General features: G+C 40.1%; 1 protein-coding gene across 6 annotated transcripts in view; it reads left to right on the forward strand.

Annotated features, from left to right (window-relative positions):
* SRPK2 (SRSF protein kinase 2) overlaps positions 1–26,259 on the forward strand; it is a 153,448-nt gene that overhangs the window by 39,746 nt on the left and 87,443 nt on the right. The window contains exon 2 of one of the 6 annotated variants that reach the window (XM_075427964.1): positions 12,975–13,038. The exons of 3 other annotated variants lie outside the window; for them this stretch is intronic. In XM_075427964.1, coding sequence (XP_075284079.1) covers positions 13,001–13,038 — 38 coding nt within the window. In that variant the 5' untranslated portion in view covers positions 12,975–13,000. Of the gene's footprint in view, positions 1–12,901; positions 13,039–13,189; positions 13,611–26,259 lie in introns of those variants that run through there. 2 more of the 6 variants (XM_075427963.1, XM_075427962.1) reach the window with 2 other exon arrangements.

The raw sequence follows: 26,259 nt of genomic DNA on the forward strand, positions 1-26,259 counted from the left end.
TTTAAAATTTTATTTGACATGGTTTTCAGTTTTTCCCCTGTGTTTATAAAAAGGAAAATACTCTAAGGATGGACCCTTTGTCTGAGCCCTCAGTGAAACCTGAAGCAGTAGGCAGAGGATTACCTGCCAGCTTGCTGTTTCTTCCTGTTTTCTTTTTCCTTTTGATGTCTTTACCATTATCTGTATTGGTCTACTTTTTAAACAAAGTTTCTTTTACTTCCCCTAGGGTTTTATTTATGAAAGACGAAATTGACACTGTTGGCAGTATTGTTTAAGTGTTGCTCTAACAGCTGCCAAATTAGGACTATGTTGTTGAAAACCTGAATTTATAGATCCTTCTTGCTAACAGTGAAGTCAAAATGTTTTGCTCTGCTCATGTACGCAGGCAAAGACTGAAATGTGTAGGATTTCTACCTTTCTGGTTTGAAGAAGTGGGCTAGGTAGGGCCATGGGGAAGTGATGTCATTTGCTGACTCATGAGACGCTAGCCACCAGGGCTGAGACCTGGAGAGGAGCTGCTTGGGTTGCAGGGGAGGAGAAGGCTGAGTGACGCACTTCTACACTTTTAGCGGCATCGGTCAACAAAATCTGCTGCATACAGTGTAGGAGAAGATGAGAGGTAACAAAGGACCATGACTAGCTGCTGAATGATGTCACCACACATCTGCAGAGTGGATGGTGATGACTCGCCACCTACATCACTGTGTCTTCACTGCAGAAGAAACTATTTGTAGCCAGCTTTTAGACAAGGCAATACCAGGTTTCTTATGTGACTGCTGAATAAGTGATGGGGAAGTCAGATGGAGAAGGGGAGAGGGTGTGAAAAGAAAAAAGGTGTAACTAAAAAAAGAAATGTCTTGAAAGTCTTAACGCTCAAGAGGTGGGCTTGCAGACCAGCAAAGCACACTCTGAATTTTCCATCAGCAATAGCTGATTATGATATAATTGAGATGAGACATTAATGGGAAGACAAAAAATCAGTGGAGATGTAAATAGCTTTACCGATTGCAAGATCAGATCTCATGTCTGGACAGACCTCTGCTTTATATGAATACCTCCACTATTGTGGTTACTTTTAACTCCCTTCTTTCCTATGGAAATATTTTGCCTTTAGCCGCCAGAATTTTTATCTGATAAGATTTTTTAAATTTCTTATGCCTTTTATCAAATCTTGCAGTAAATGTTTGTAGGTATTTATCCAGATTCCTTTCCAATCATTTATTGTTGTTGAATTTCATGTGTAATGTTGCTTTTAAAAACAAAAAAATGGAATCAACATCCCATTTCTTTGAAGAACAGAGAAAAAGCAAATCAAGGGGATATATTGACATGTATTTGCATGTGTGTATTGTATGTTTTATCTATAAAATAAAAATATTCCAGGTGGAAGTCCTTCAGGACTAGAAGGCTTTCATAGCACTCCCTCTAGTTGGAAGCACCTCCTATTTTTTCTTTCTGTTTTTGTGACTGTAGTATGTTATTTTCCTATATATTCGATGATAAATATTCAGTACGTGTATTATATTGTAATTACATTCAGACTTTACAAAGACAGGCATCTGAAGAATTAAAGATATTTCTGTTCCTTGCAAAAAAGAGAGTGTAAACAGAAGAATGTCTTGAAGATTTTGGCCGAGTGCCAAGTTATGTTCGGGTGTTTAACATTTGTATCGGTTTAAATACTTTCCTGTGTTACTATCATGTCCACTCTTGTATAGGGAGAAGCCCAACAGAAGAATCCCCAGTGTCTTTTCATGTTGCTGTGTAAATCCAAGGCACTGGCAATTAAAGATTGGAAATGGTATACGTGAAAAACACACTCAAAATATAATTAGAAGGTTCCTCCTTTTGTGGGCACTGCATGCATGTTTAGAATTTGTCATCAGTACATTTTTATCTCCAGTAATAATTTTCAAATTTAATTTTTCATATAGCTTTACTAAAAATACTTGCTCAAGATGTAATTTAAGCGTAAGTAGATCTACATCAAGATGTAATTTTAGAATAGGTAGATCTGTTTAGTTAGCTAAAATAATATTTTAAAATAATAAAAAAATGCTATGTTAATGGACAGTCATAGTTGTTCTCAGGTACGATTGTCACAGCTTTCTTGTTGCTGCTAGTTGTCCGTTACAGCAGACAATGATTTCCTTGCGTGCCATGTACCGGGTTTGTTTGCTTTCCTTGGCAATGGCTATGGTAGCAGGAAGGCAGATGCGCCTGTGCAACGCAGGTGTGATTACAGTTAGCGCATGTGCATTTCGGATGCCTGGGCAGTGGTGGTGGTTTCAGGTGAAGTTTCTTCTGCCAGCTGTGTGCGTCACCTCAGAGATAGCAAAGGGGCTGTGTGCAGGTGCCAGGATCCAAAGCCTTTTCCTGGCAGTAATTGGTGTTGGTCTGACAGGCTCTGACAGAGGATTTCAGCATCCTTCAACAGTTTGTACTGGCCCTTCAGTTGTCTTTTCAACAAGAAATAAGCTGCAAAGAGCATGCTGAAGAATGGCTAACTGGTCGAATACGGAATTTTGAGGTTTGTTGTAATATTGGGAAGGTTGCTGAGACAAAGCCTTAATATTTCACTCAGTGGTGCCAGTGATTCCCAGAACATACATAATGGACATGGGCAGGCTTATTTACACAGGAGTTGTACTGTGTCCAAATGAAGGAACCGCGCGTAAAACCTGAAGGAATATTGGATGTTATCTGAGGAGTGTGGCATAGTACAGCTGGCATCAGTGTCTTGGTTTTGGCAGTTTTAATGGCTGCTGAGAATGTTCCTCCTGCTCTCTTTCACAGATGCTCTCATTCCTTCTTTGTGTAAAAGCACTTGTTTGTTTCTCTCTTTTTCCGCTTGTCTCCTTCTTCCTTGCAAACAGTAAGGAACATCTTAACCGAAGTTTGTCAGACACAACTCTGTAACCTCCCCAGTGTTCCTGAAGAGTTACGCTTTGGGTAAGAGGATCACCATGTGGATCCACGTCCCAGTGGGGCACAACTCATTGCTGAAGTGGAGAGGTTTTTGGCTTGCTTTGCGCTCAGGATGACATGTACTTTTTTGATGGAGCTTTTTCTGAGAACTGTTTGTCCTCTTATGAGGCCAGGAAAGGTGAAACAAGTCATCTCTCTTGTTCTAGAGGAACAGAGCTGAGAATGTCCTCTTTACAGCCGAGAATTCAAGGAGTGTAAGAGCCTGACTGTCTGCTTGATAAAACCTTGCAAGAATGTTTGGAAAAGCCAGTTATGTAGATATTGTGGTGATGATCACAGTATAAAAACTTTGACAGAACACACTGAAAAACATCCTGTGAATATCCTGTCAAAATAACGCAATTTAAAAAAATTTCTACTATAAGCACTTCTAACTATAAATTTTGTAACAAAAGTAAAAACATAAAGCTTTTTAGAACAGTGAATGATAACAAAAAGTAAGGCTGAGGAGAAATTGTAACCTGGAGTTTAAGGCTATAACATGTATTCAATAATTGTGACCCAGTTTAATCCTTTTGGGTAAATGATGTAGCTTCATCTCCTAGGAGAGGCAGGAATCAGAGTGTGTGCAAGATATTATGAGTCATTGCGTTAGACTTCAGAAGGTAACATATGCTTGACTCAGTTTGCATGAATAGAAACTACTTTTTCTGAAGACTAGAATTTAATTTGTCATTCTGCAACATTAGAGCAATTTATTTTTTTTCTGTGAATTTTGAAGAAAAAGCACATAAGAAATGAGTGGAAAAATAATAGTATTTGAAAAATTGAATAGCACTTAAGGCATTTAGGCAAATTGTAGACCTGAAAGAAAATGCCATTATCAAAATAATCCTAACACAGTAACAATTATACACTAGATTGTAAAAGGAATAAATTAGAAATATTTCAGACTAGAAATCAGAAACTACACGTTCTGTGTAGTGAGTTAAGACAGTCAAGATACTAGAAGTGATGTGTTCGAGGGTGTGAAAAGATGAACACTCCATTATTATGCCAGAGGTTGAATTTCTTTCCGTTTTAGCAGAAAAGCTGACCGTGCACACCCAGGAAACCATTTACCTCACCCTAGACAAGGTTTGGAAATACAGCTAATCATTTACTGCGTTTTAACTAACAGAGTAATAACTGCTTAAATCATTCTGTCTCCAGCTAGCTTATGTACAGCTCTTCCCATATGAAGATGTTTTTTGCCTAGTAATAGGAAGCAATTGGCAGCCGATTTTAAAGGACATATTTAAAGGATACATTTTAACATACTTAGTAAATATTTTTGGTTTTTTTTTTTTCCTCCCAGATGGATAAACTTGTAGGATTAAGCTTTGTTTTCCAGCAGCTCTGAGAAATGTTCTCAACTCTGTCCCTGTCCCCTCCAAACAAAACCTTTCGTATGAAAGTTAGATATAAAGCTAATACGATATGAATGATACAAACAATATAATATAAATATCGTAAATACATATAAATAATAAAGTTAAAGATATAAATAATTAGAAAATAACAAGCACAGCCATATTTGGGGTTAATAATGTTTTCTTTGGTGTGCTTTACTAGTATTTAATCTGACAAGTAGTCACGCACAAAGAATTTTAAATGTAGTATTTTTTTTCTTTGAAGAATGGCTTTCTGTACAACCACGGATTTTTCAAACAAACATTGGGCAGAGTTGGTTCTTGGGCTGAGATGGGAGGAGGGAGGGAAAAGCAGCAACTTGGTGCTGGGCATGCATCTGGTACAGCGAATGCTGCCAGACCCAGGAGAACTACCAGAATGAAGAGTTCCTTTTAATGTCATCTTTGTGTTTCAGTAAGCACTTTATTAATGAACGCTACAGCCTGGCAAAAGATCAAATGCCAGATTAAGTCAAGAAGGCTTAGTTAAAGTTACGTGGGTGACTTGAAAGAAATTCAAAACCATAGTTATGTTTAACTGTATTTCTGTTTCCCTGGGTTCATAATTGGCCATTTTTAGAGTAATTGTAGCGTATCTTAATGCTTTTCTTCTTAAATATCTAATGCTTCCTCAAGTTTATCTACAAACTTCCTTCAAAAATTTCCATATATACATATAAACAAGAAACTCAAGAATTTCACTGCATTAAAAATTCTTTAGAGGTATTAAGTACGTGACTTAGGCTGTATATTTAGATATTTGGAAACCAAATATTTAAACAAGTAAAAGGCAAATTCATCTGTGTATTTTGTATGCTTTCTTCCGTTTTGGAGAAGCAGAAACAAACTTGACCGTATGGTGGATGTTCTCAAGCTTCTGGTTTCCATCTTGAGATCTCCTGCAGTGTGTGTTTCCTTCCTACCATGTTTCATTCCTTTCTGTATCCCGTGCTTTTCCGTGTCCTCCTTATGGTGAAGATTCCATGAAATTAAGTGGTAAAATTATAGTACTAGTGTTGCTGTTTTTCATGAATAAAATACCATTGTTCAATAAGTTATTAATGAACAGTCTTCCATTTTCCTCTGCAAAAACACGGCAGTGGCTACCATTAAAGGTAGATACTGTCTTTCAGATTGGCTTTGGCCTCCATTTTGTTAACGAGAACAGCGCTAAGCAAATAGCAGTGTCATCTGGATGAAAGATGTCAGTCTTTAAGAATTAGGGTAAACTTTATCTCTTGGGTACTAAATGGGAGGTGCCAGGCATTTTGAAGGAAAAGAGATTTTCCTCAGAATATTTTGTAAAGGTGTTGTTTTTCAACCTCTGCTCAGGTATGGAAAACTCAGTTTGGAAGGATAACAGTGATATTATTATTATTATATGTTATTACTATGAATATATTTTTTGAAAGTACCTGAGCAGATGATTCCAGTAGAGTTTTAAGTATATCAGAAGATTGCTCTAAGATTGCTAGGAGAAGATCAGATGCAACCTATGGTTTCCTAAAAAAAAAAAAAAGCTCATTATTGTTATCATTAAGTCCACTTAATGTACCTGTAATATTGAGTAAATCCATCTTCCTCTTCATGCAAGGGAAAATGAAGTACTTCTTTTCATCAGATTTTTCTCTTGATTTCTATAAATCTTAATTTTTTTTTTTTTCCCTGGGCAGATACTGACTCCTATTATGTATGCCTGCCAAGCTGAGCATGACTGGGACCCAGCTTTAGTTGGTGCTTGCCTGTGGACTTGTGCAGTGCATACAAATGAAGGCTCTGTGCTCCCTCTTGCAGCTTTTATCCAGTCCCTACTGCTTGTGTGTGTGGTGGGGGAGTGTTCTTTAAAACATACTTTTACATTCAGAGCAGTAACTAAAACATAACTCTTACATAAGTGTTTAAAATGCTGTGCATTTTGATACTACTGACTTTTTTATACACCCCTCTAGGAAAGGAGAGGGTTAGCTTTATCACTTGTTCTTCAGTGAGGCACTCAGTGGCTTGTATATCAGCGTTTATGCATAAGACACCTGAAGAAGTCCATAAAGCTACTAATTTTTTTCTCACTTCAAAAGCTTAGTAACATCCGGAAGAATGATTTATTTTGGGGTAATTATACTCTTTGTGCTTCTGTACTACCCCGTTTAATATTCACTTGTTGATCAAATTTAGGCTTCCTGTATGTTTTGAAACCCTGGGTGCCAGAGCCTGTGATTCCAGCAGTTCACTGTGTAGAACTACTTCTTATTTTAAAAGCACATCATGTAAAAGAGATCAAGGAGTGAACCTCTCAAGTTGTGTGTAAATCTGCCTAATTTTGTCCTGTAATGCCCAGTGCCTCATCAGGAGAATTTTAACTTATTTCCTTCTTTTGTACTGTTTAGTATGTCACTTGTACAACAGCTACCCACAGCTCAAAATATAGATCTGTCCACATAAAATCACATCAGTAATAGTGAAGTTCCTAATGCATTTCATGGTTTCAAGGCTGAAAATTTACTTAGAATGGGTTGTTTTGTTAATTTGCTTTGCATAATATTTTCAGGTGTGTCTTTATAGGATTTGGGAAGCACGATTATTTATTTTAACAGTAACGCTGGAAGTACAGTCAACTTACAGCAGGATGAGAGTTTTGGTAGGCAAAAATTAAGATCCAAGCAGCTGTAACATTAATGTGAGGTAAAGAAGGAAAAGACAAGGGGAAATAGAGTAGGATGGATATTGATGGGGAAGGAGATGTTGAAACATACTATAGAAGAAAGGTTAATAGCATCTTGAGCTTGTGTCCTAGTATATACTCTGCACAGAAAATGGAAAAAAAACATTGAACCTGCTAGTTTATGATCAGGCTAGATTAGCAAAACATGTAGATGAGCCTACTTGTTAATTAAAAACTAAGTATATGTTTCTTGCATCTGCTTAGTATAATGTTTATTTTAAAAGGTATGTGTAGCATTTTGCATGGCAGGGGTTTACATCGCTACAAATTGAAGGTAGTATGTTTAGCTGCCACTTCATCTTTTCCCTTGCTCCCAAAAGGAAAAAAAAAAAAAAACCACCCTGTATTAGTTGAGTTCTGCAACAGTGATTCTCTGCCCTGGATAAATTTAATACATGCACTGTCAGTAAGATGTTTTAATCTTGAGTGATGAACGTGTTGTAGACCACCGAGATAGTCTGTTTGCAATAGACACGATTAAGTTTTTAGTGGGATGGTGACTTCTGTCAGTTGACTTTGAAATAGTGGTGACTCCGATATCTACCCATATGTCATAGGGATCAGTTTGTGCAGTGCTGTATACCTTATCTGCACTTTTCCATCTGTACTTAAGCAGCAGATAGGGTTTTCATTTCTTTTGTTGTGGAGAACTCTTGGATTTTTTCTTATTGGTAAAAATAAATAAAACTCCAGGCTAGACCTGCTCCCCTGTTCGTTTTTTTCTGGATTATGTATAGATTCCTCAGAGGTTCCCAGTTCCCGTGTCAGTTTTTTTCCTTATTCTTCCACATTATTGAAATAAAATAGCTTCTCCTCTTTGGCTTTTCTGGAGAGTTTCTTCCCTTATTCTTTCTGAGGTAGTTTGTTCTAGATTCGTTGTGGAAACTTTAGGTTTCTTGGAGCCTTTGTCATGATGCTCTCCCACAAGTCCCCTTTGAGTTTAGAAACTGCTAGCATCTCTGTGTAGGGCTCTCAGCTTTTCAAAGCCTCTGGTCTCCTGTTTTTTGGCAGAGCAAATAATCTCTCTCTAAAAGGAGATTTCTTCCCATTTTAACTTTGTCTGATGCTTTTTTCCTCTGATGTAACCCACAACCTACATCTGAATATCTCAGAGGAGGCAAACAACTGAGCTAAAAAAAATATCTGAGCATAGATTCCTCTAAATGGTTAGTCTCTGCTTTGCTTTGGTTTCAAAAAATAAAAATCATGATGATTATGAAGCCGGTTTGGGCAGTGCAGAGCCTTTCTGAGCTTGTTTTTTGTTTTATCACAGCTTGAATAGTATGGCTTTAGAGAATTGGTGTATCTGCTTTGCTCAGGTCTTGGACGAGAGCCAAGTGTCTGCCACTTGGTCTGTACGCAACCTAAAATTACTCAAAGTGGACTGATAAAGTGCACGGAATGACTGAGGAGCTGGTGACTGTGATACTGCCACCCATACCTGAATTTATTGTTATTTTGTAGCTTGGGAAGTTTGTTGTATTAGCTGCTGCTTTGGGATTTGCAGGCACTAATTTTAATTCATTTTCATCTTTTTTCAGCCTGAGTGTTTTGATCTGTTGCTCTGGATGTGGTTCTACTTACTGCGCCATCTTTTTGTTGCCTCCGAAAATAGGACAGTCCAAAAATCTTCAGTGAGAACCTAAGTGCTTGCTCACTAAGCAGAGATTCACTGTACATCTGTGCGAATCCAGTTATCTAATTCATAAAAGCCATTAAAGATGGTGTTCTTTGAATCCATAAGGGGTGTTGGTCCTGAATAGCCCAGCATTTACTTGTGTGCTGCAGCACAGAGATTGAGGTCAACCAAAAGTTGAAGCGTTAGTTTTCTGTGTCAGATTGGAGAGGCTTGAACCAACAGGCCTTCAGGAAGAGCTCCTCAGCTGTGAAACGTTTCCTTTTCTTCTTCTTCTTCTTTTTTTTTTTTTTTTTTTTTTTTTTAGCTTGGAATTTAACAAATATTACTGTAATTTGCATTCTTCTAGGCTGTGAAGGCTGGTTGAGTGGGTGGTAGGGTAACCACCATTTGGAGGGTTTTTTTGTTTTTTTTTATTTGGACTTTGGATGCAATTTGTATGTTCCAATAAATTCTGTAAATGAGCCCAGATTTCTGGATATGTAATTTATAAATAATCAAAATAAACAAGTGATAACATTGCTGTTTCTGCAGCCGTTTTTCCTCTTATGGTCTGAAAGGCACTTCATGTAAAACTCATCTGTCTTATCTCAATGGTATTATTTCCGTGATCAGTTTTGTATCAGGAGTGATAATGGTGGTACCAGTCTGACCTTGGGGATGCAGTATGGATGTGTACACTTACAGATTTGCTTTTAAAAATGAATGAAATGGGTCCACTTGCAAAAATCTCAGATAGTAGAGACAAAAGATAGGTAAATCCCAAATTAGAAAATACTTCAAATTGACAGGAGAGGAGCAGAGAGGGGAAAGAAAGAAAGAAAGAAAAACCCTAAAACCTTGTGATGGAAGTTTTGTCAACTTGTGGAATGGAACACTCATTAATGATGACAATTTTTTTTCAATCAAGTCTCATTTTATAGAAGTTCTTCTTATCACTATGTTAAATAAATACTTGTTGCCACTGAAAAAAAGTGAAACTAAATTATGTGCTGGAATACCATCAGAGAGAAATACCTTTGTGCATCTGTTAGAGCATCCAGGGACTTCAAGTTTGCAGTGAAGTAACTTATGTCATGGATTTTGTTTTTAACATCTTGTAGTGTGTTGTTAGCAATAAAGTGTAAGTGTGATAACCTCTAGGCATCCACTGAAAAGCCTTTCTTGGAGGCTTGTTTATGGAGTGGATCAGATAATAATTTTATTCTCAGGTCTGTGGATTTTATTTTGCCATAAAATCGTGTCTTGCTGGTATCTGTTGACATAGGATCATAGAATCATAGGTTGGAAAAGACCTCTGAGATCATCGAGTCCAACCATACATCATCTATTTTAAATTTTAAGAGGGTTAAACATCTTCAGAAGGAATTAAAAAAAGTTCTTGTATTATGAGATTGAGGAACACATTTAGTCAGTCAGTGTCAAGAATCCGTGGTAGGAGACAAGAACTTTAGTTTGCACCTCCAAATTGTCTATTCTGTCTCTGTCTAAAAGTGAGGGTAAGCAACTGAGAGCTGCCTTCTAAACGTTCCTTCATACAGAAGAAAACAAAAAAAAGTAGAGTACTAAAGGAATAAGCTTTCTCCACAAAGCTGTCCAAACCTTTAGTCTCCTCCATCCCACAAAAATGACTGTGGTGTAGCTTTTAGCTTTTAGTACTGACAACACAAATGTGTTATCACAATGTGTAACGAAGCGTCCTGTTCTTGTTGAACCATACTGGGTCAGAGTATGAAGAGAGAATCCATGAGGAATTGCAGGTGTGCTGGTCCCTAAGAAAAAAAAGTACTTATACTTTCTTTTAATCTGTGTAATACGAAATACTCTATATTCAGAGACTTGTCAAAGTAATTTTTTTCTGAATTTTCTTAAAGGCAGTCTCTTTCAAAGAAATATTTTTTCAGTGTTCTGTACACCCGGTTGAGTCCTGCAGTAGACGCTTTTGATCACACTGTGCCACTGTTCTTTGGTCTATTTGATCTTTTGCATTGCCTTCATACAGTTTAAACATGTATGTGTCGGTAAATAGTGTGTTATGGTAATCCTAATATATTAGAGGGTTAGCCTTCTTCCTCCACTTGTTTAAAATGATCTTTAAAATAAATAACAATATATCCAGTGTCTTGCATAATTTCTATGGTCAGCACCAATGTCAAATGTTGCACTAAAAACCTGTTTTAAAATAACAGTGTGATTGTATAATTGAAAATGAAGAGGTACTAAAGCTGTTCATGGAGTCTTTATACAGTACAGCATTGTTGTTAATACATGTCAGAATTGTTTTTACTGTGAGTGGGTCTTTCAGTGATCAGGTGTCTATTTGGTGTTTTCAGTTACTGGCCACTGTGCAGTTCTAAGTCTTACTTCGTAGCCATTTGCAAGACTGCACTGAGTACAAAATTAGATAATTTGGTGTTTGGGGGTGCTTGCTGGTGTTTTATGATAGGTTGTTGGGTTGTTTTTTAACTGAAAAAACCAGTACCCTAGGGAGTTTAGTTGATGGTGTAACCCCCTCTTGATAGCTGGAGATGTGAGGCACAGTGGTAAAGATGCATGTGGCCTATACGAGAACTGCTGTGGACTTTCCAGTAGTGAGGTCCAAGAGACTATGTCAGCAAGCTTATTCTCCAGCATGCTGCAGCTCCGGAGCTGCCCAGAACCTCGGAACCTGAGAGGTTTCCCAGCCGCCAGCCTGGACATTGCTCGGCAGCAGAATTTCTGCCTGTGTTGGGAGGTGAGTCTGGGTGGGCAGAGAAGTCTGCTGTTATCTGTGACTGGAGCAGCACCTGCTGCCTGGGGTGGGAAATGGTGAAGGAGGTTTTGCATGGTCCTGGCACGCACATAGTGGAGCCAGTTGTGGACTTACTGACATTTCAAAGACATGTCTTGAAAGCTCTGAGAAGCATCTGCTTTGGATGAGAGAGCTGAGATTCCTCTTGGAGGTTTCTCTGGTCAGTATGTTTTGGGAAGAACAAGTGGCATACCCTTACCCAGGTGACGTTGGCTGCTGACTTGCAATGCTTCTACCAGAGCATGAGGTTGCTAAACTCGTTCAAGTAGAAATAACAATTTTTTAACTTAGGTAAAAAAAAATTTAAAAATCTACTTTCTCTTCTTTCTTCTGTTTTCAGAAATTCTGAGGCCTTGTATCTGGAATCTGTGTAAAGGAAGAAAAAAAAGTTGGGTTAAAGCTCTCCTGTCATAGAATGGTTAATCCCAAATAGCTGAAGTGTATGTCCATTGTGAACAAGTGGACAGAGTCTTAATGTTCCACAGGCCTGACCGGTGTTTCCACAGGTGGCACTACGGTCCCCAGTGAGGACAGGATCTGAAAACGATGCTCACACCTGTGACATGATTCTGTGGGTTTTTTGGGTCACAGAGCTCTTGGACTCCAGAGCGCCCGGTGGATCCATATTTTGGTGGTCTCTGTTCTGCATGGGCAGGATCTTGTGCGACAAGCGGCAGCCGGCACTGGGGACCATGTGTCCCCCTTGGTCGCAGTCGGTCCGGGTGGCTGCCAGGCCGCTCCTGTGACGACGGTGATGGTGAGGCGCCAGCCTGGTGGGTGTTTCCGCTTACTCGTTCCAAGTCCTACATTGCTAATTGACATGCTGAAAACGAAATACTGCTTTCCAAAGTATATTTGGAGGAAATTAAAGACGGGGCACTAACAAATAAAATCCTGGTATGCGTAGCTTTTTCCATGTCTGATTTTTAACCCTTCTGTGAAAGCAGTGATTTAGTATTGCATTCTTTGTGACAAAAATGATTCAAAGAGCCATATTTTTCAGGGCTCTTGATCTGAAGGTTTTGGAGGGTGTCCGACACAGCTTAGGTAACTAACCGGGAAGATAATCCCTGCCGCAAGTCCTTTGTTTCGGTGTTTTCCCCTCAGAAGCTCACCCCCGCGCACCCCCCGGTGCCGGTGGCGGCAAGGCTGGCCCGGTAACGGTGACCGTGTCGGCTCCCGCTGCGGTACGGCGCCCCCCTCCCCCCCCCCCCCGCCCGCCGAATGGTTCCGCCCGCCGCCGTGCCCAGTCATGTGCGCGGCCGGCCCGGCCCGCCGCCTCCCGCCTCGTCCCCTCAGAGCGCGGCTGGGCCGGCCCTCGCGCGAGCGCCGCGGCCTCCTTCCGAACAAAGCGCTCGGGGAGCTCAGACCCTGTGTTTCGCGGCGCTTCGGAGAGCGAGCGAGCGAGCGAGGGCGGTCTCGGTGGTGAATATCTTCTGATTTTTCCAGAAATCAAGCAGAAGATTGAGCTGCTGATGTCAGTTAACTCTGAGAAGTCGTCCTCTTCAGAAAGGTACGGCTGCATCCCCTGCATGAGCGGTTCGCGGCGTGCCATTGCCGAGCGGCGGCGCAGGGCTGTTGCGTTCCCCCTTGTCAAGTTTGCCAGCGTCCTTTGCGTGCTGCATGCCGGTTACTGTGCCGCATCCACTCCCGCCTCTCTTTTTGGTTAAGCTTGGTGCGTTTTTGCAGAGATGTGTTGATTTATTTATTTGTTACCCCCCCAAGTGAAGCCTGCTGGGCTGCAGCATGCGAGCGGCGCCCGGGCGCGCTGCCGGCCGGGGTTGCCGGGCCGGCCCCTTCCCGCTGTCAGGCGAGCGGCGGGTTTGCGGACCTCGCGTCTCTGTGGTGGTGCTGCGGGCCGTTCCGCGGCTGCGGAGGGTTCCTGTCGGCGTAGGCGCGTAGGAGCTGTGACTGGGGGAAGCGTTCCGTGCCCTGTTATGTGGGAAGGGAGTGTCCTTCGCCGGGTGCCTGGGGAGCCGCAGATCCTCCGGTTAGTCACGTTCTGGGAGGGAGATGTGAGCCTGGTTCAAGTCTGTGCTGGGGAATGGAGCAGTCGCTGCACGCAGCCATGGTTCGTGCCTGCAGGTAAGGACGAAATGACTCAGAAGTGTTTTTAAAGCGGTTATTTTGTCTGTCAGTCAGATTGCTGCGATTTCAAGTAACTGTTTCGTTTTAAAGAAATATTTTGAGGTACTGAATGCACATGAGGTTTCCTGGCGTGAAATAACCTCCTGGTGATTATTTTGTTGATTTTAAATGATCTAGCCCTGCTCACTCCTGTTTTCCTTGCGACTGAATTTCAGGAGAGATTTTGATTTTCAAAATCACTTAAATCCAGAGCAGCATAATACCTTTTTTCCCCCCAAATTATTAATGGTAATCATTTTGGCTGTATGCAAAAGACCATACAAATGTTCTGTTTTGCCATTTTAATATTGAACGTTGGCAGAAAAAAAGTGATTATTAATTTTAAGCACTGAAAATGTGCTGAAATTTAGCTGAAATTATTATTTAAAGTATATTTTATTGAACGGCTCAGCATAGAAAGACATGATAACGAACTGAAAGCTGTCTTAAGGAAACAGTCTAAAAGACGTCTTTCAAAATGAATGAGTGCTGTGTGGCATGTGTGGTTTTAAAAAACAAAATGAGCGATTTAATTTGAGTGTATTTGTATAAAATGCTTAGAAGCAAACTGCATTGCCTTTCACCAGCTGTAGTATAACAAAATATCAGCAATGAGCAATACAGAAAATGGTGGGGGGGAATGGGTTGTTAAGTCACCTTTCCAAAATGGAGAGATACAAGAGGTGCTTTGAGAGAGATTTTATTTATTTATTTATTTATTTAAAAAATACTAATGAAATAAAATGTTAATTTGTTTACCTCTATCGCAGCCTGTTGCCAAAAATTTTAAAATACAAGACTAATATAATGGTGGTGATAACAGAGAGGATGATGGGGTGAAAATAGTAAAGGAAACAGGTGTTAACTTGATTTTTGGAAAGGCTTTGGTTGGCATTGCTGGAGGGTGGAATTCAGTGCATCATACAGGTATTTATTTTATCAACATGAATGTTATGCAGCACCCTAAAACTGATCAGTCTGGTTTTGAGCAAAACATGCTCACGGTTGAACTAACGGTAGTCCTGAGCAAATAGGTCCCTGTAAAGGATTATAACACTAATTAGAAAAGGTGCATTTGTCTGAGATCCATTTAAATGCCATTCATTTAAAAATTAAGATTTTATAGCAGTGATGCATTATCTTGCAGTAAACATTAGAATGTGAATGTTGTATATGTACATAGATTCCTTTTGAGGATTTAAATGTGTGGTGCTGTTCATCTGGAGGTTGATTTGACACATCAGCTGCACAATTTATGTGGTCAGTTATAAATGAAAACAACTTTATATAGAATCTGAGATTTTTTTTTTTAAATAACCACATTCTTTTCACTTATCTAAAAATAGGCTGAATTTTTTTGCAAGCTGTTATGAAACAGAGCTGTCTGTCCTATTAGCTGCCAGTTCCTTTCAAGGCCCTTTCAAAATTACTGTATAAGGTATTTTAAAAAAAAACCCAACATAACTGAATGTCTGAGCTGCTAAACTGTCCTCAGTCTGCTGTATAGCAAAATTGCAGTGTATGTTCATAACATACAGATGTGAAAATATGCATGTTTTTGGCAAACACAGAAAGGGAATTCATACCTGGAATTTTTTTTTTCTTATCAATTTTTACCCTTGCTCTTAGTAGTTGGACTTTTTGAGAAGCTGGAGTTCACCGGGTAGAAGATCTGAAAGGGTCCATGGCTTGTTTCTTGTTTTACACACTAGCAGAAGCTGCTAGACAGTGCTCACGTAGCAGGAGCGGAGGGGAGACAAGGCACTCGGTGCATTTAGAGAAACTGATGAGATGGGAATAGAGAAGGAATGAGGGAGAAGCCCATTACTAGGCTCTTTCTTTGGTTGGTCTTTGTTTTTGCAGGGCAGTTTAGTGTTTGTAGGTTTTCCTGCTCACTTGGCGAGTTCTACATGTTACCCTACCCTAGAGGAAAAAAGTGATGAGAAGGAAGCTGGAATATAATGGATGGTTTGGCTGTTACGGAAGCTCAACATGTTAGAAATCCTGCAGCATTCTTTTAAGCTAGTTGGTTGCTGTGTTTTTAAGAGGCTTTTATGAGACATTAGCAAGAAAGGGAGATGAACCTTTTTGTTGAGGATCCTCTGAGGTGTTAAAGATGTTACAGCTTTGAAAAGGTGTGTTAATACACACCTGAGATATTTTTCATAGTGAGATTCAGCCTTCTGTTCCCCTTTCCTCCCCCTTAGAAAAACTGTCATTGCAGATGGGGGGAGATGAGATATCTGGGTTTAGGTGTGTTATAGGCTGTTTCATTAAGCAGACGCAATCAGACAGCATCTGTAAGTCCTAAATTTCTGAGTAGTTGATGCTGCCCGTGTACTTGTTAGCAGCCTGTGACAAAGTCCTCGTTCCTTGTTGATAAGGTAACTCGGGCAACTGCAGATGCGTGTGTGCACATGGACGGTTACGGCGGATCAGGTAACCTACTGTAACTTGTTACACTGAATTGATTTGTTTGGATGTCTGAGCTGTAGGTATACCGTGGAAATGTTTTCCAACAGCATGCTGACAATGTGACACAAGCCTGGTTTCTTTATCTAATAAACAGTAATTTAACTACCATGTACCCCCACTTTCTTTGTGTTTCAGTGGAGGCTGTGTGAGGTTACTTGTCCAAGCCTTGCAAATGTCATTAGAAACCAAGGAGCAGCAGCCAGATGGAGGAGGATGGTCTTTCAAGAAACCTCAAAGAAAGCAAAAATACTTCTATTTCGGTTGTACAAGTTACACACCCTTCACATGTACAGTATAGTCAACCCTTTCAGCTGTGCGGATATTCTTTTTTGCCTTTGTAAAGGCTTTGTGGAACTCCTTGCAAGTTTCTGTTTCATCTTGAGAAAATGTTTTTCCACCTGGATCAATTTCTACTCCTTAGACCGTGAACCTAATGTATGTAGGGTTTTTCTTTTTCATACTTTAGGACAGAGAACTTGGTATTTTTTTTAGCTCTGATTTTGGATTCTAGATTTATGTCATCTTAGCAAGGCAGTTTGACCACAGGTTATTTACTGGTAAAGGTTATGAGCAAGGCCGATAAGTCTGAAGTATTTGACCTGCTCTTTCCTGTCTTTCTGCAAAGGCTGTGTATGCACGTTTCTTTAAAATGAATTTCTGCTTCAGTGTTTCTTTTAAAAAAATAACAGCAGCCATTCATGAGCAGTCTTAAAGTAGATAACCTGTGTGTGTATAATTTGATTTTCATGATTTTGAGGGGATTTATAAATAGCGGTAAAGGGAAGATACTTTCAAATGACAGTAGGACAGCAAAGTCTGTGTTATTCAATGTGTACAGAAGTATTTGGGGTGGGGTGGTGCAGGAAAGGTTCAAGGATAACTGGGTTTTTTTTGGCTTTTTAGCCTTGGGCTTTGTATACCACTCTCTCTTTGTAACTTAGCTTTGCAGAGCAAATTAATATGTTTCTCGGTGCTTTTACATGGTTTCTTCATCAGGTCATGCCAAGAACGCAGTCAGGGATAAAGTAAATGAGAAAGAAATGTAAAATAATGAGGAGGAAGAAAAAAGATGGAGACTGGGTGCTGTCTGCTTCCTTTTCTAAGGAGAGACCTCATGTTAGTTGATCTAAGAGGCATTGTGAAACAAATGATGCTGAAGGATTCCTTCAGTTTTATTAACATGGAAATTTTTTTGTTCTGATTTTGTGTGTGTTTTCCTTTTTTAAAATTTAATTTAATTGTGGATGCACTGCTTCTCCTGAGGCAGAAGTGTCACTTGTAATGAAGTACAGAAATAAACCACGTTTAAAAGTAGAAGAACCATCAGCTAACAACATTCAGTATGAGCTGATACTGCTGTGTGTCAGATAAATGTTTTGGAATAGTTGTTAGATAACAGGTAATTATAAGAGAATAATTCTGTTGTTATTTATGTAACTAACATTGAAACAAAAAAGTAATCAGCAGAATAATGTAACTATTTCATCAATTCCACTAACTTTTATACACATTTTTAAAATACCATCCTTTCTTTAGCTGTCTCCTGCTTCACTTTTCTCTTACACTTTAAAAAAAAAATGGCCTAGCTTCTGTTTCAGGGCGGTTCAAATTTATTTTTAGTAGTCATGCAACTGTAATTTTTTCAATTTTGTTTAAAATAATATATGATAACAAAGAACAGTGTGTATTTTTTTCTCTTTTTTTCCAAAATTGCAAGCTAGTACTGCTGTTTGTTGTATTTTATCTCAGAAGTCGGGAGGAAATTATCCTATCTTAATGTGGGCCCTAAGCTATTTGTCTAGGGAGGCACTTCATTCCACCACCGAACTGTTTGGTGACAGTTTGCCTGTATAGCTGTCTTAGACTAGATACTTAATTTTAGGTTACTGAAATTGGACCAAAATAAACCCTATGTTTTGTATATTTTTTTATATTAAAGGCTTCACAGGCTCACTGTCTTAGTGTACAAGGCTTTTAAGTGAAGTATGAAGGGGATGTAGAGACAAGAATGCTGCAGCGTGCCGTTGTGCTGGGGGGGAGGGGGAAGGGAAATAGCCTAAGTTGAAGCAGCTACTTGTGGAGCAACTTTTTCATTCGAGGTGATATTTTTAGGGGACACTGCACTCTTTCTAGAGCTAATTGTGCCTGTATCAGTTCATCGGTAGGCTTTGAAAAGATTTAGAATTTGAAGTGTATTTTTTTTTTCAGGCTCTGAATAGGCACTGTTTGTGTCTGTCTGGAATTTCTGCTATATGTAAGAAAATCATGTACTTTGATATTTAATCACAAGTGAAATGTATCCTTAGTATCACTACTATTCAGATGATCTTCTGTACACTACTTGATATTTTTTCTTTTTTTTTTTCTTTTTTATCTCTAAGAGCTTTTCATCATGCAGTTATTTGTGATATATTTATTACAGAGAGGTTTCTAATATACCTTCTGAAAACACAAATCTCAGGTTTTGGCACTTAATGTTGGAACTGAAGTGAGAACTTTGGGAAAAGGAGAGATTGAACGTGGTGGGGGGTTGTATGAGATTTTCCTGTATGAGAACTGTTCCCTGGAAACTAATTCAAGCAATTCAGTGATGATTAGAACACAGTTAGTTAATGGCAAAAAAGGAAAAAAGTATGTAAAAAATGTGAAAACTATGACTTGAACAATGTACTTTCTCTTTCTAAGGTAGACATGTATTCCATTTCCACTGCGGGGTGAAATGTCAGCAAAAAAGGAACAGGCCATTTTAAGCAAAGCTTTTTGTATTACATATTCAGTCTGTTTCATGACTTGAAACTTTTTGCCTGATCACGGTCTTAATCATGGCGTCACTAAAATGTCCACACCAGGCCCCTAGACAGATGGTAAGGGAACATTACCTGATAGATTGCGTAAAACAATGTGTACCTATGCCAGATGAGACTACATTTCTGTTGTCGCTGTGCTGTGTTACAGGATAAATTAATTTGTGGTTTTCTGTGTCTTCACATTATATACTTAAAAATGAATAATAAAATATTTAGATGTTCATATAATTCAGTAAATTTACTGTGATGCAATTCGTGTATTTTCATTGATCTGCAATTGATGTAGTTACCAAGAGATGCTAAGCAACAAGTTAAGCAAATGCATGCCAATTTAAGCATTCCATTTTGTTGCATATTTTATGTATTATAAGCATATTATCAGTAAATTGTGCCAGCTCTTAGGTGGTGAGTTGCCGTGGATCCTGCCATACAGTTCGGAGGAGATACATCAGTCTTTCTGTTTGATGGAAAAATACTTTTTTTGTCCAAAGGGTGTTGTGACCAGAAGGTCTTTTACTAATTCAGTCTTTAGGAATTTTACACTCCTGAGCCTGTATCTGCCTCAGGTGTTTCTGTATTTTCTTCAAGACTTGCCCTTAGGCTTCGGTAAGCGCTCTGACGAAATCCAGTCACTGTTACCTTAAAAACAAATATGAAAGTCATCTCATCTGGGATGCCTACCAGACTCGTGCTGCTGATTGTGGCTAGGGGGATGGTGAATTGCTGTTTCCCTTACTTTTGCTTCTCCCTCTTTCTCTATGTGTTTTTTAAAGCTCCAATTATGAACCAAACATGCAGCTCCAAGCTCCGCCTGTTACATAGGCTGCAAACAAAGGATTGCCAGTTCTTTACCAAGTTTTTCTATGTAGCTTTCCTCCTCTGATTATAGCCTTAGGTCAGTCAGGCTGGTTGATGTCTTCTCTTCCATGACTGGACAGTGTTCAAGACCAGAACCACATCCCATGCAGATGTTCGGTTTGTATGAAATGTTTGCCGTTGTGTTTAACAGGATGTTCAGAAGGCACTTTAAATAACCTCTCTGCACTGATAGATGTGTCCTAATTCTGACTTTATCTTGTTGTCTGCTAAAACAACAAATGACTGTAAATTGGTGATACCCTCATTTGCTAAAAGATCGTATTTTGTTCTTTCGGAAGGTTGTGAGACATCTGTATTTTAATGTTGTGCTGGTTAATCTTGAAGACCTTTTTTCCAAAACCTGGAGCAGCATAATTCCGTGGAAGGGAGGAGAATTTCTTAAAGCTGCTTCTTATTTGGCAAAATGTCATTGGAGTAACATGAAACGTTTTAAGAGTTCAGTGCTTTGTTTTCATGAAGCAACTTCCTGTGCCCTAAGTCTACTGGGATGTTCACAGCCTTCTGAAGAAGGCAAGGACTTGTCCTCACTTCTGTTGCTCAGTACTACTGTGCATGGGAATAGAGTAGTGTATATCTTTTTTTGGGGGGCAAAGACGACCATATTGATGCAGAAACTCTTCTTAAGCTACGTGTTTGTTCTGCGTTGTCAAAGCTTAAATATTAGCAGTGTTTGTGGCAGAAACCAGGAGAATTATTTTTGTCATTAATGCTACTACAGAGAGACAGTATTATTTTCTTTTATAACCACTGTATCAGAATATCCAGCAGTGATTTTTTTTGTGGAGGTGGAAAAGGGGTTTGAAATTCCTATGGGTTTCAGTGGACAGCTGTTTTGTTATTCTGTATCCAGCATCAGGACCTGCAAATTCTTGTCGTCTGTCATCTTCGGCTGCTATGGCCACTGTCCACAGAAGCAAGCCCGCATACCAGACAGACATATCAACCTCTGTTTATTCCGTGCCATGAACTAGAATGGGAGATGTTTGGAATTAAGTCTGCTCTTTATGAATCCTTCTATAAAAGGATTACCTTACCCATAAGAGACCACGTGTGGTGGTTTCCTTGGAGTGGTGCTTTGTCATCCCCAGTATGACACCGTAAAGCCTTTCTGACAGCTCCTACTGCGAATGTGACAAGAATCAGGAGTTTCCACTGCTGCTTGGTGTCTTAGCTATGAGAAGCATCTGCTTCTGAGAAGATGGTAATACAGCTTTGGACTGAGACTTCCCTAAGAGATCTGAAAAAGATGATATAACCACAATGATTCTGAAGTACGTTTTTGTCAGTTAAATGTTTCATTCTAATATAAATAGGAGTACAAATAGTCTTTATATACTTAGTTTGAAGTCTCACTTGGCTCCTTCCCAGGCAATTAATGCTTCAGGCTATCGGTTTAGAAAGCCAAATAAAAAAAGATACAGCCTTCCTCAGAATGCGTATGTATCACACCAGAAGTGAAAGAATGCAAAACTTACGAAGAAATTATTGGTGATCACGGAAAAACGTTTTCCTCTTTCTCACAAGTACTCTTGATATCTATGGGAGGATTACTGAGACAATGAATTATCATAGGCCCTGTTCCTTGGGAACCCCAGCTGTAGTATGCTGCCAGAGAATGCAAGATTTTTTTTGTGCGGACCGCTAGTATTTAAAGGTGCTGTTGTTCTTTATGGAAATCTGTTCACAAGTTTTTCCAAGGCAAACTTTATGTAGTATATTCCTGTGACTTAATTTACATCTACTTTTTCACCTGTATTTTTGCTTTATTTCTGTTACTCTGCTGTTAAAACGATGTACAGTTGAGTCTTGACTTGAAAAGGAAACACAGAGGAAGGAATCAGTCAAGATTCCTTTCAAACGTGTTTAGCACAAAGGAATTTCAAGGGCTATTAAAAGAACCCGAGGACATGCAATTGAAGTAGAATGGTGGCTGAGAATGCCAATACGTTTTTTCACTATCATTTCAATACTCAGTGGTTTACAAAATGCCTTAGCAAAATTGCATGGAGTGTGTTCCAGTAAATGCAAGGACAGCCTGAACTCAAATCTAAGGCAAATTTATATACTTCCCCTTGAAAGTGTTACTGATAGCTTTGCTAAGAAACTTGCTGAAGGTGTGCATCCTTTTAGCCATGCCAGTTGTTAGAGGTAGCCAAATGTGGAGGGCTTTGGGTCCCAGGGGCATACCTCCTGTCCCAGCTAAATAGGTAAGTGCAAAGCTGCTGCAGTTCTGCGTCTCCAGGTCCAGCCAGTAATCCAACTGAACCCTTGTTCCCAGAAGGTGTGCGTGTGTGCACACACACTCACATGCAGACAATGCATACACAGCTGGCCACACAGATCAAGAGACTCAAACCAGTGCTTTTATTGGTACCCACATAAGCACGCACAGAGCACTCGAGAAAGAGCTGCATGGACAGCCCGGTCCTGTTCCTCCTTTCTAGTTCCTCAGGGTGCAAGTCCAGTAGTGGGATTTTCAGAGAAACTGACACAGATGCTATATGGGTCCCCGTAGTAGCCAGTTTTAAATGGTCTGTGTAGTTACTGAAGTCTTGACCCCTTGGTGTCCCCCAGTTGTTGGCACCTAGACCTGTGAGCACCTGAGGTTTGTGTTCTCACTCCAGTTGCTGGTACTTGGACCTGTTAGCTACTTGCTGACCAGCCTGGCTTGAAGTTGGCTTGAGTTCACACATACACGCTCAGAATAGAACGTGCATCCACAAAGAGGACAGAAATAGGGTTTTATGACAATATGGGATACGCTGTCGTGATCAAGGGCAGGGCTCAGTCAGACAAGTGCACTGACCAGCCACCCATTTGCACTGGACCTGTCCAGTTTATCCATCTTCCCTACTGTTTTCCCATACTTGTTTCTCCTTTAATCCACCTTTATCCCTGTCTTTCTCCACCTCTAGTGCCTTCTCCTAAACATTTCAGAATGTCTTGTGTATTCTCACAATCTGGTGGTAAATTTTACACAATCCCAAAATGTTCTTCCTCCTGCATCCCATAAGTCCTGTATCCCTTAAGGCAATAACCTTTAGTTTTCAATGTGCTTCTGGGGTGTTTTCTCCTTGACTCGTCTTGGTAGGCTTCACACTGAGGGAATATGGTCTAATTGATGGTCTTGGGAGTAGCTGATTCAGGTGCTCCATTTTCACTGATTAGATTGTTAGGGTTTCTCTACCGGATTGTTTTTCCACTGGTCCTTGCTGGATCTGTTTCTATTATGATTAGTCTTTAATCAGATAACCTAACACTGGTGTCCCAGGGGCCTAGTAGCACCTGTCAAAACTAAATCTAGGTCTGTTTGGATTTTTGGCCATCTCACATGGGCATCCAAAAGATTAAAATCAGCTGAGGATACAAAATGCACAATTCCTTTGCTACTATTTCTCAGTCTCATGGAAATTTAGTATTGCAGAGTTTTGTTTACTACTTATGTTCAGTTTACAGACCTATATTTCTGGAAAGTAAAAGTGAGGTATCTTCTTACAATGCGTTAAATATATACTCTATGCTTTGGACTTACACCTGCTGGGGATGTTAGGCTCATACATCTAAGGAAGGCAAAGCTCAGCAATGGCCGCAAGCAAGTAGTGCTACTCAACTCTGCTGAACTTGTCCTCTGCGCTGGTTGCAAAGCCCATTCAAGGTAAGATGGCACAGAGACACGTAATAATAGTAAGGAGTTCTGGAGCCTAAACCAACTCAGACTAGACATCCTGCCTCTGTGCTCTGGTCCAGAAAAGAGCTGTCTGACAGTAGCAATGAAAAAATATTTCTTGGGCCCATTTATAAAAGGCAAAAAGCGATCACATATCCTTGTTTAGAAGGGGAGTAATGTCTCCAAGGTGGACAGGAAGGCCGGTTGTTAGTTTGACCTGCAAGCATCAAGAGATTGCTCAATTCCTTTGCAAGGTAGCTGAGCAGGCAAAAAACACAGACCCACAATGAGTATTAGCCAATATTTGGCTATCTGACATCTGCATTCAGAAAACCTGGCATGTATTATTTCTACTATAAGAGCCCAAGAGCTAGCTAATACTTGAGGCTTTGCCAAGTTGCTTCTCTCAGGAAGAGAAATAGAGTATGTGATTTGAGGGTTGTGAGATTTGTGTGTGTGTGTGTGTGTGCAGTCCTGTTTATTTACAAAGAATGTAAACAGAGCTCTGTTTGCTTGAGCAGAGTAGAAACAAAGTGCAGCAAGCAGCTATTCTGCTGATGTTATCAAGTCTGCCTGTCTAGCAAGTACTATACTAAAAAAAAAACCAAAAACCCCCCAAAAACAAACCAAACCCTAAGCCCCTGAAAAACAGCAGCCAAAAAAACCCACACAACTCTCTGCTGGGATCATAGGCACAGCATTTTTTGCTGGTGTTTTTTCTGCTTAAAACACAGAGGCATACATATCTGTAACAGTTTCCCCCAACTTCTTTAATTTTCTAATTGTTGTTTATAAAATTCTTAATTCTTCACACGCTTCACAGTCTGACTGGATTTGATGTGTAAGTGCTTTGGACAATGTTTTTCTCTCTCTCTTTTTTTTTTTTCTTTTTTTTTACAGCTGTTGTGTAAAGAGCTAATGTTCCTTTTTTACTTAGGCTAAAGGGAGGGTATTCAGCCCAACCATCTGCCTTGATTGCAGCCAAATACAGAATTCTTTAGAGAGCAGCCTGGTCACAGACATTATTTTTTTAGGATAATTATGCCATGCCTAAAATACAATTTTCAAAAAAAGTCTCTGTGCACGCTGTAATACCTTTCTTCACTTTCTGGACTCTACAGTTTGTTCCCATGTCACGTTGCCTGGCATCTGAAGACTCCTGCCCTTTACTGCAAATAGCTCTGCTCGGGCCTTACCCGTGGACAGGTGTGAGCTGCTTTAGGATCTGTCTTCGCAGGCTTCTGCCAGCTTTTGACTGGACTTCTATAGTGAAAGAGTGTTTAGATTTAGTCCATCCTGGGTTTTTGTGTTGTTGGTTTTTTTTTTTTCTTCGAAATGATTGCTTTGCTTCTCTAGAAAGCCTGACTCTAGGTTATCACATGATGCTTCATCACCCTGCTCCATTGGGCTCAGCCTGTATGAGGCAGCTGGAGCTGACGTATGCGTTGTCTTCCATAACTCCTGAAAGCTTCTGAGACTCATGGCTTCCGGGCTCTCTGAACTTCTTTGGAGATCTCGTTTTGTCCACAACTAGCACTTCATGTGTGTAGTGTTGCCTGCAAAAAGTAATCCCAGACTGAATTGCAGTGGAGTTTTGTATGTGAATAATACAACAGGAGGTTTATCCCAGAGCTTTCCCTTTACTCTCCACCCCAGTCCTCATTCTTGTTGTCCCTCTTTGTGTTTGGGTACCATCTGCTCACAGTCCTCTGTCATCTGTTTGCTTTTTTATCTCCTGCCTTTGATTTTGTGCTGGTTATTTGAAAATTTATTTTGAAGTACCAGTGCATTGAAAGAGATAATGATTAGGTGAAGTGAAAGTTAGAGACATTTATAGTAGTACTTCACTTGCTTCTGCGTGTATATGTGTTTGACGAAGGTTTTTGTAGTAATTCAGTTATCAGCTTGTAATGGCTAGGGCTCACAAGAGAAATAATAGCATTTATTGTGATGTAGCAAAAAAATGATGGAAGTATATACTGAAGGACAACAATGCTAGAGGCTGAAGATATATTTGGCAATGATGAAACAATAGCAGTGTCTATTGTATACATTGACTTTAGCAAGAGTTTTGGCTCTGCCTGCCGTAACGATTGAGAAACTGAGGAAGTCTGGGCTAGATGAGTAGACAGTGGATTGAAATCTGGCTGATCTGTTGGGCCTAAAGGGCTGTTGTCAGTGGCACAAAGTCCGGCTGGAGGCCAGTCACTACTGGTATACTCCAGCAGTCATCCTTTAATGGGGCCAGTACTGTTTAGTATGACCTGGATGATGGGACAGAGTACACCCTCAGCAAGTTTGCACATGATACAGGACTAGGAGGAGTGATTAATACACCACAGGGTTGTGCTGCCATTCAGAGGCACCTAGACAGGCTGGAGAGATGGGCTGACACCAGCCTCCTGAAGTTCAACACAGGGAAATGCCAAGTTCTGCACCTGGGCAGGAATAACCCCATACACCGGTGCAGGCTGGGGACCAACCAGCTGGAAAGCAACTTTGCAGGGAAGGATCTGGTAGACAGCATGTTGAGCATGAGCCAGCAAAGCATGAGTCAGGGCAATGCCAGCAAATCAAGGGAGGTGATCCTTTGCCTCTGCTCAGCCCTGGTCAGATGCACTGCAGTGTTGTGTCCAGAGCTGGGCACCCCAGTGCAAGAGAGCTCTAGAGGGATCTACTGGAGCAGGTCCACTGAAGGGCCACAAAGATGGTGAAGGGCTTGGAGCCCTTATCATACAAGGAAAGGCCGAGACCTGGAGTTGTTCAGCCTGGAGCAGAG

This window comes from Opisthocomus hoazin, chromosome 8 (assembly GCF_030867145.1).
Source record: "Opisthocomus hoazin isolate bOpiHoa1 chromosome 8, bOpiHoa1.hap1, whole genome shotgun sequence".
In the NCBI taxonomy this organism is placed as follows: domain Eukaryota; kingdom Metazoa; phylum Chordata; class Aves; order Opisthocomiformes; family Opisthocomidae; genus Opisthocomus; species Opisthocomus hoazin.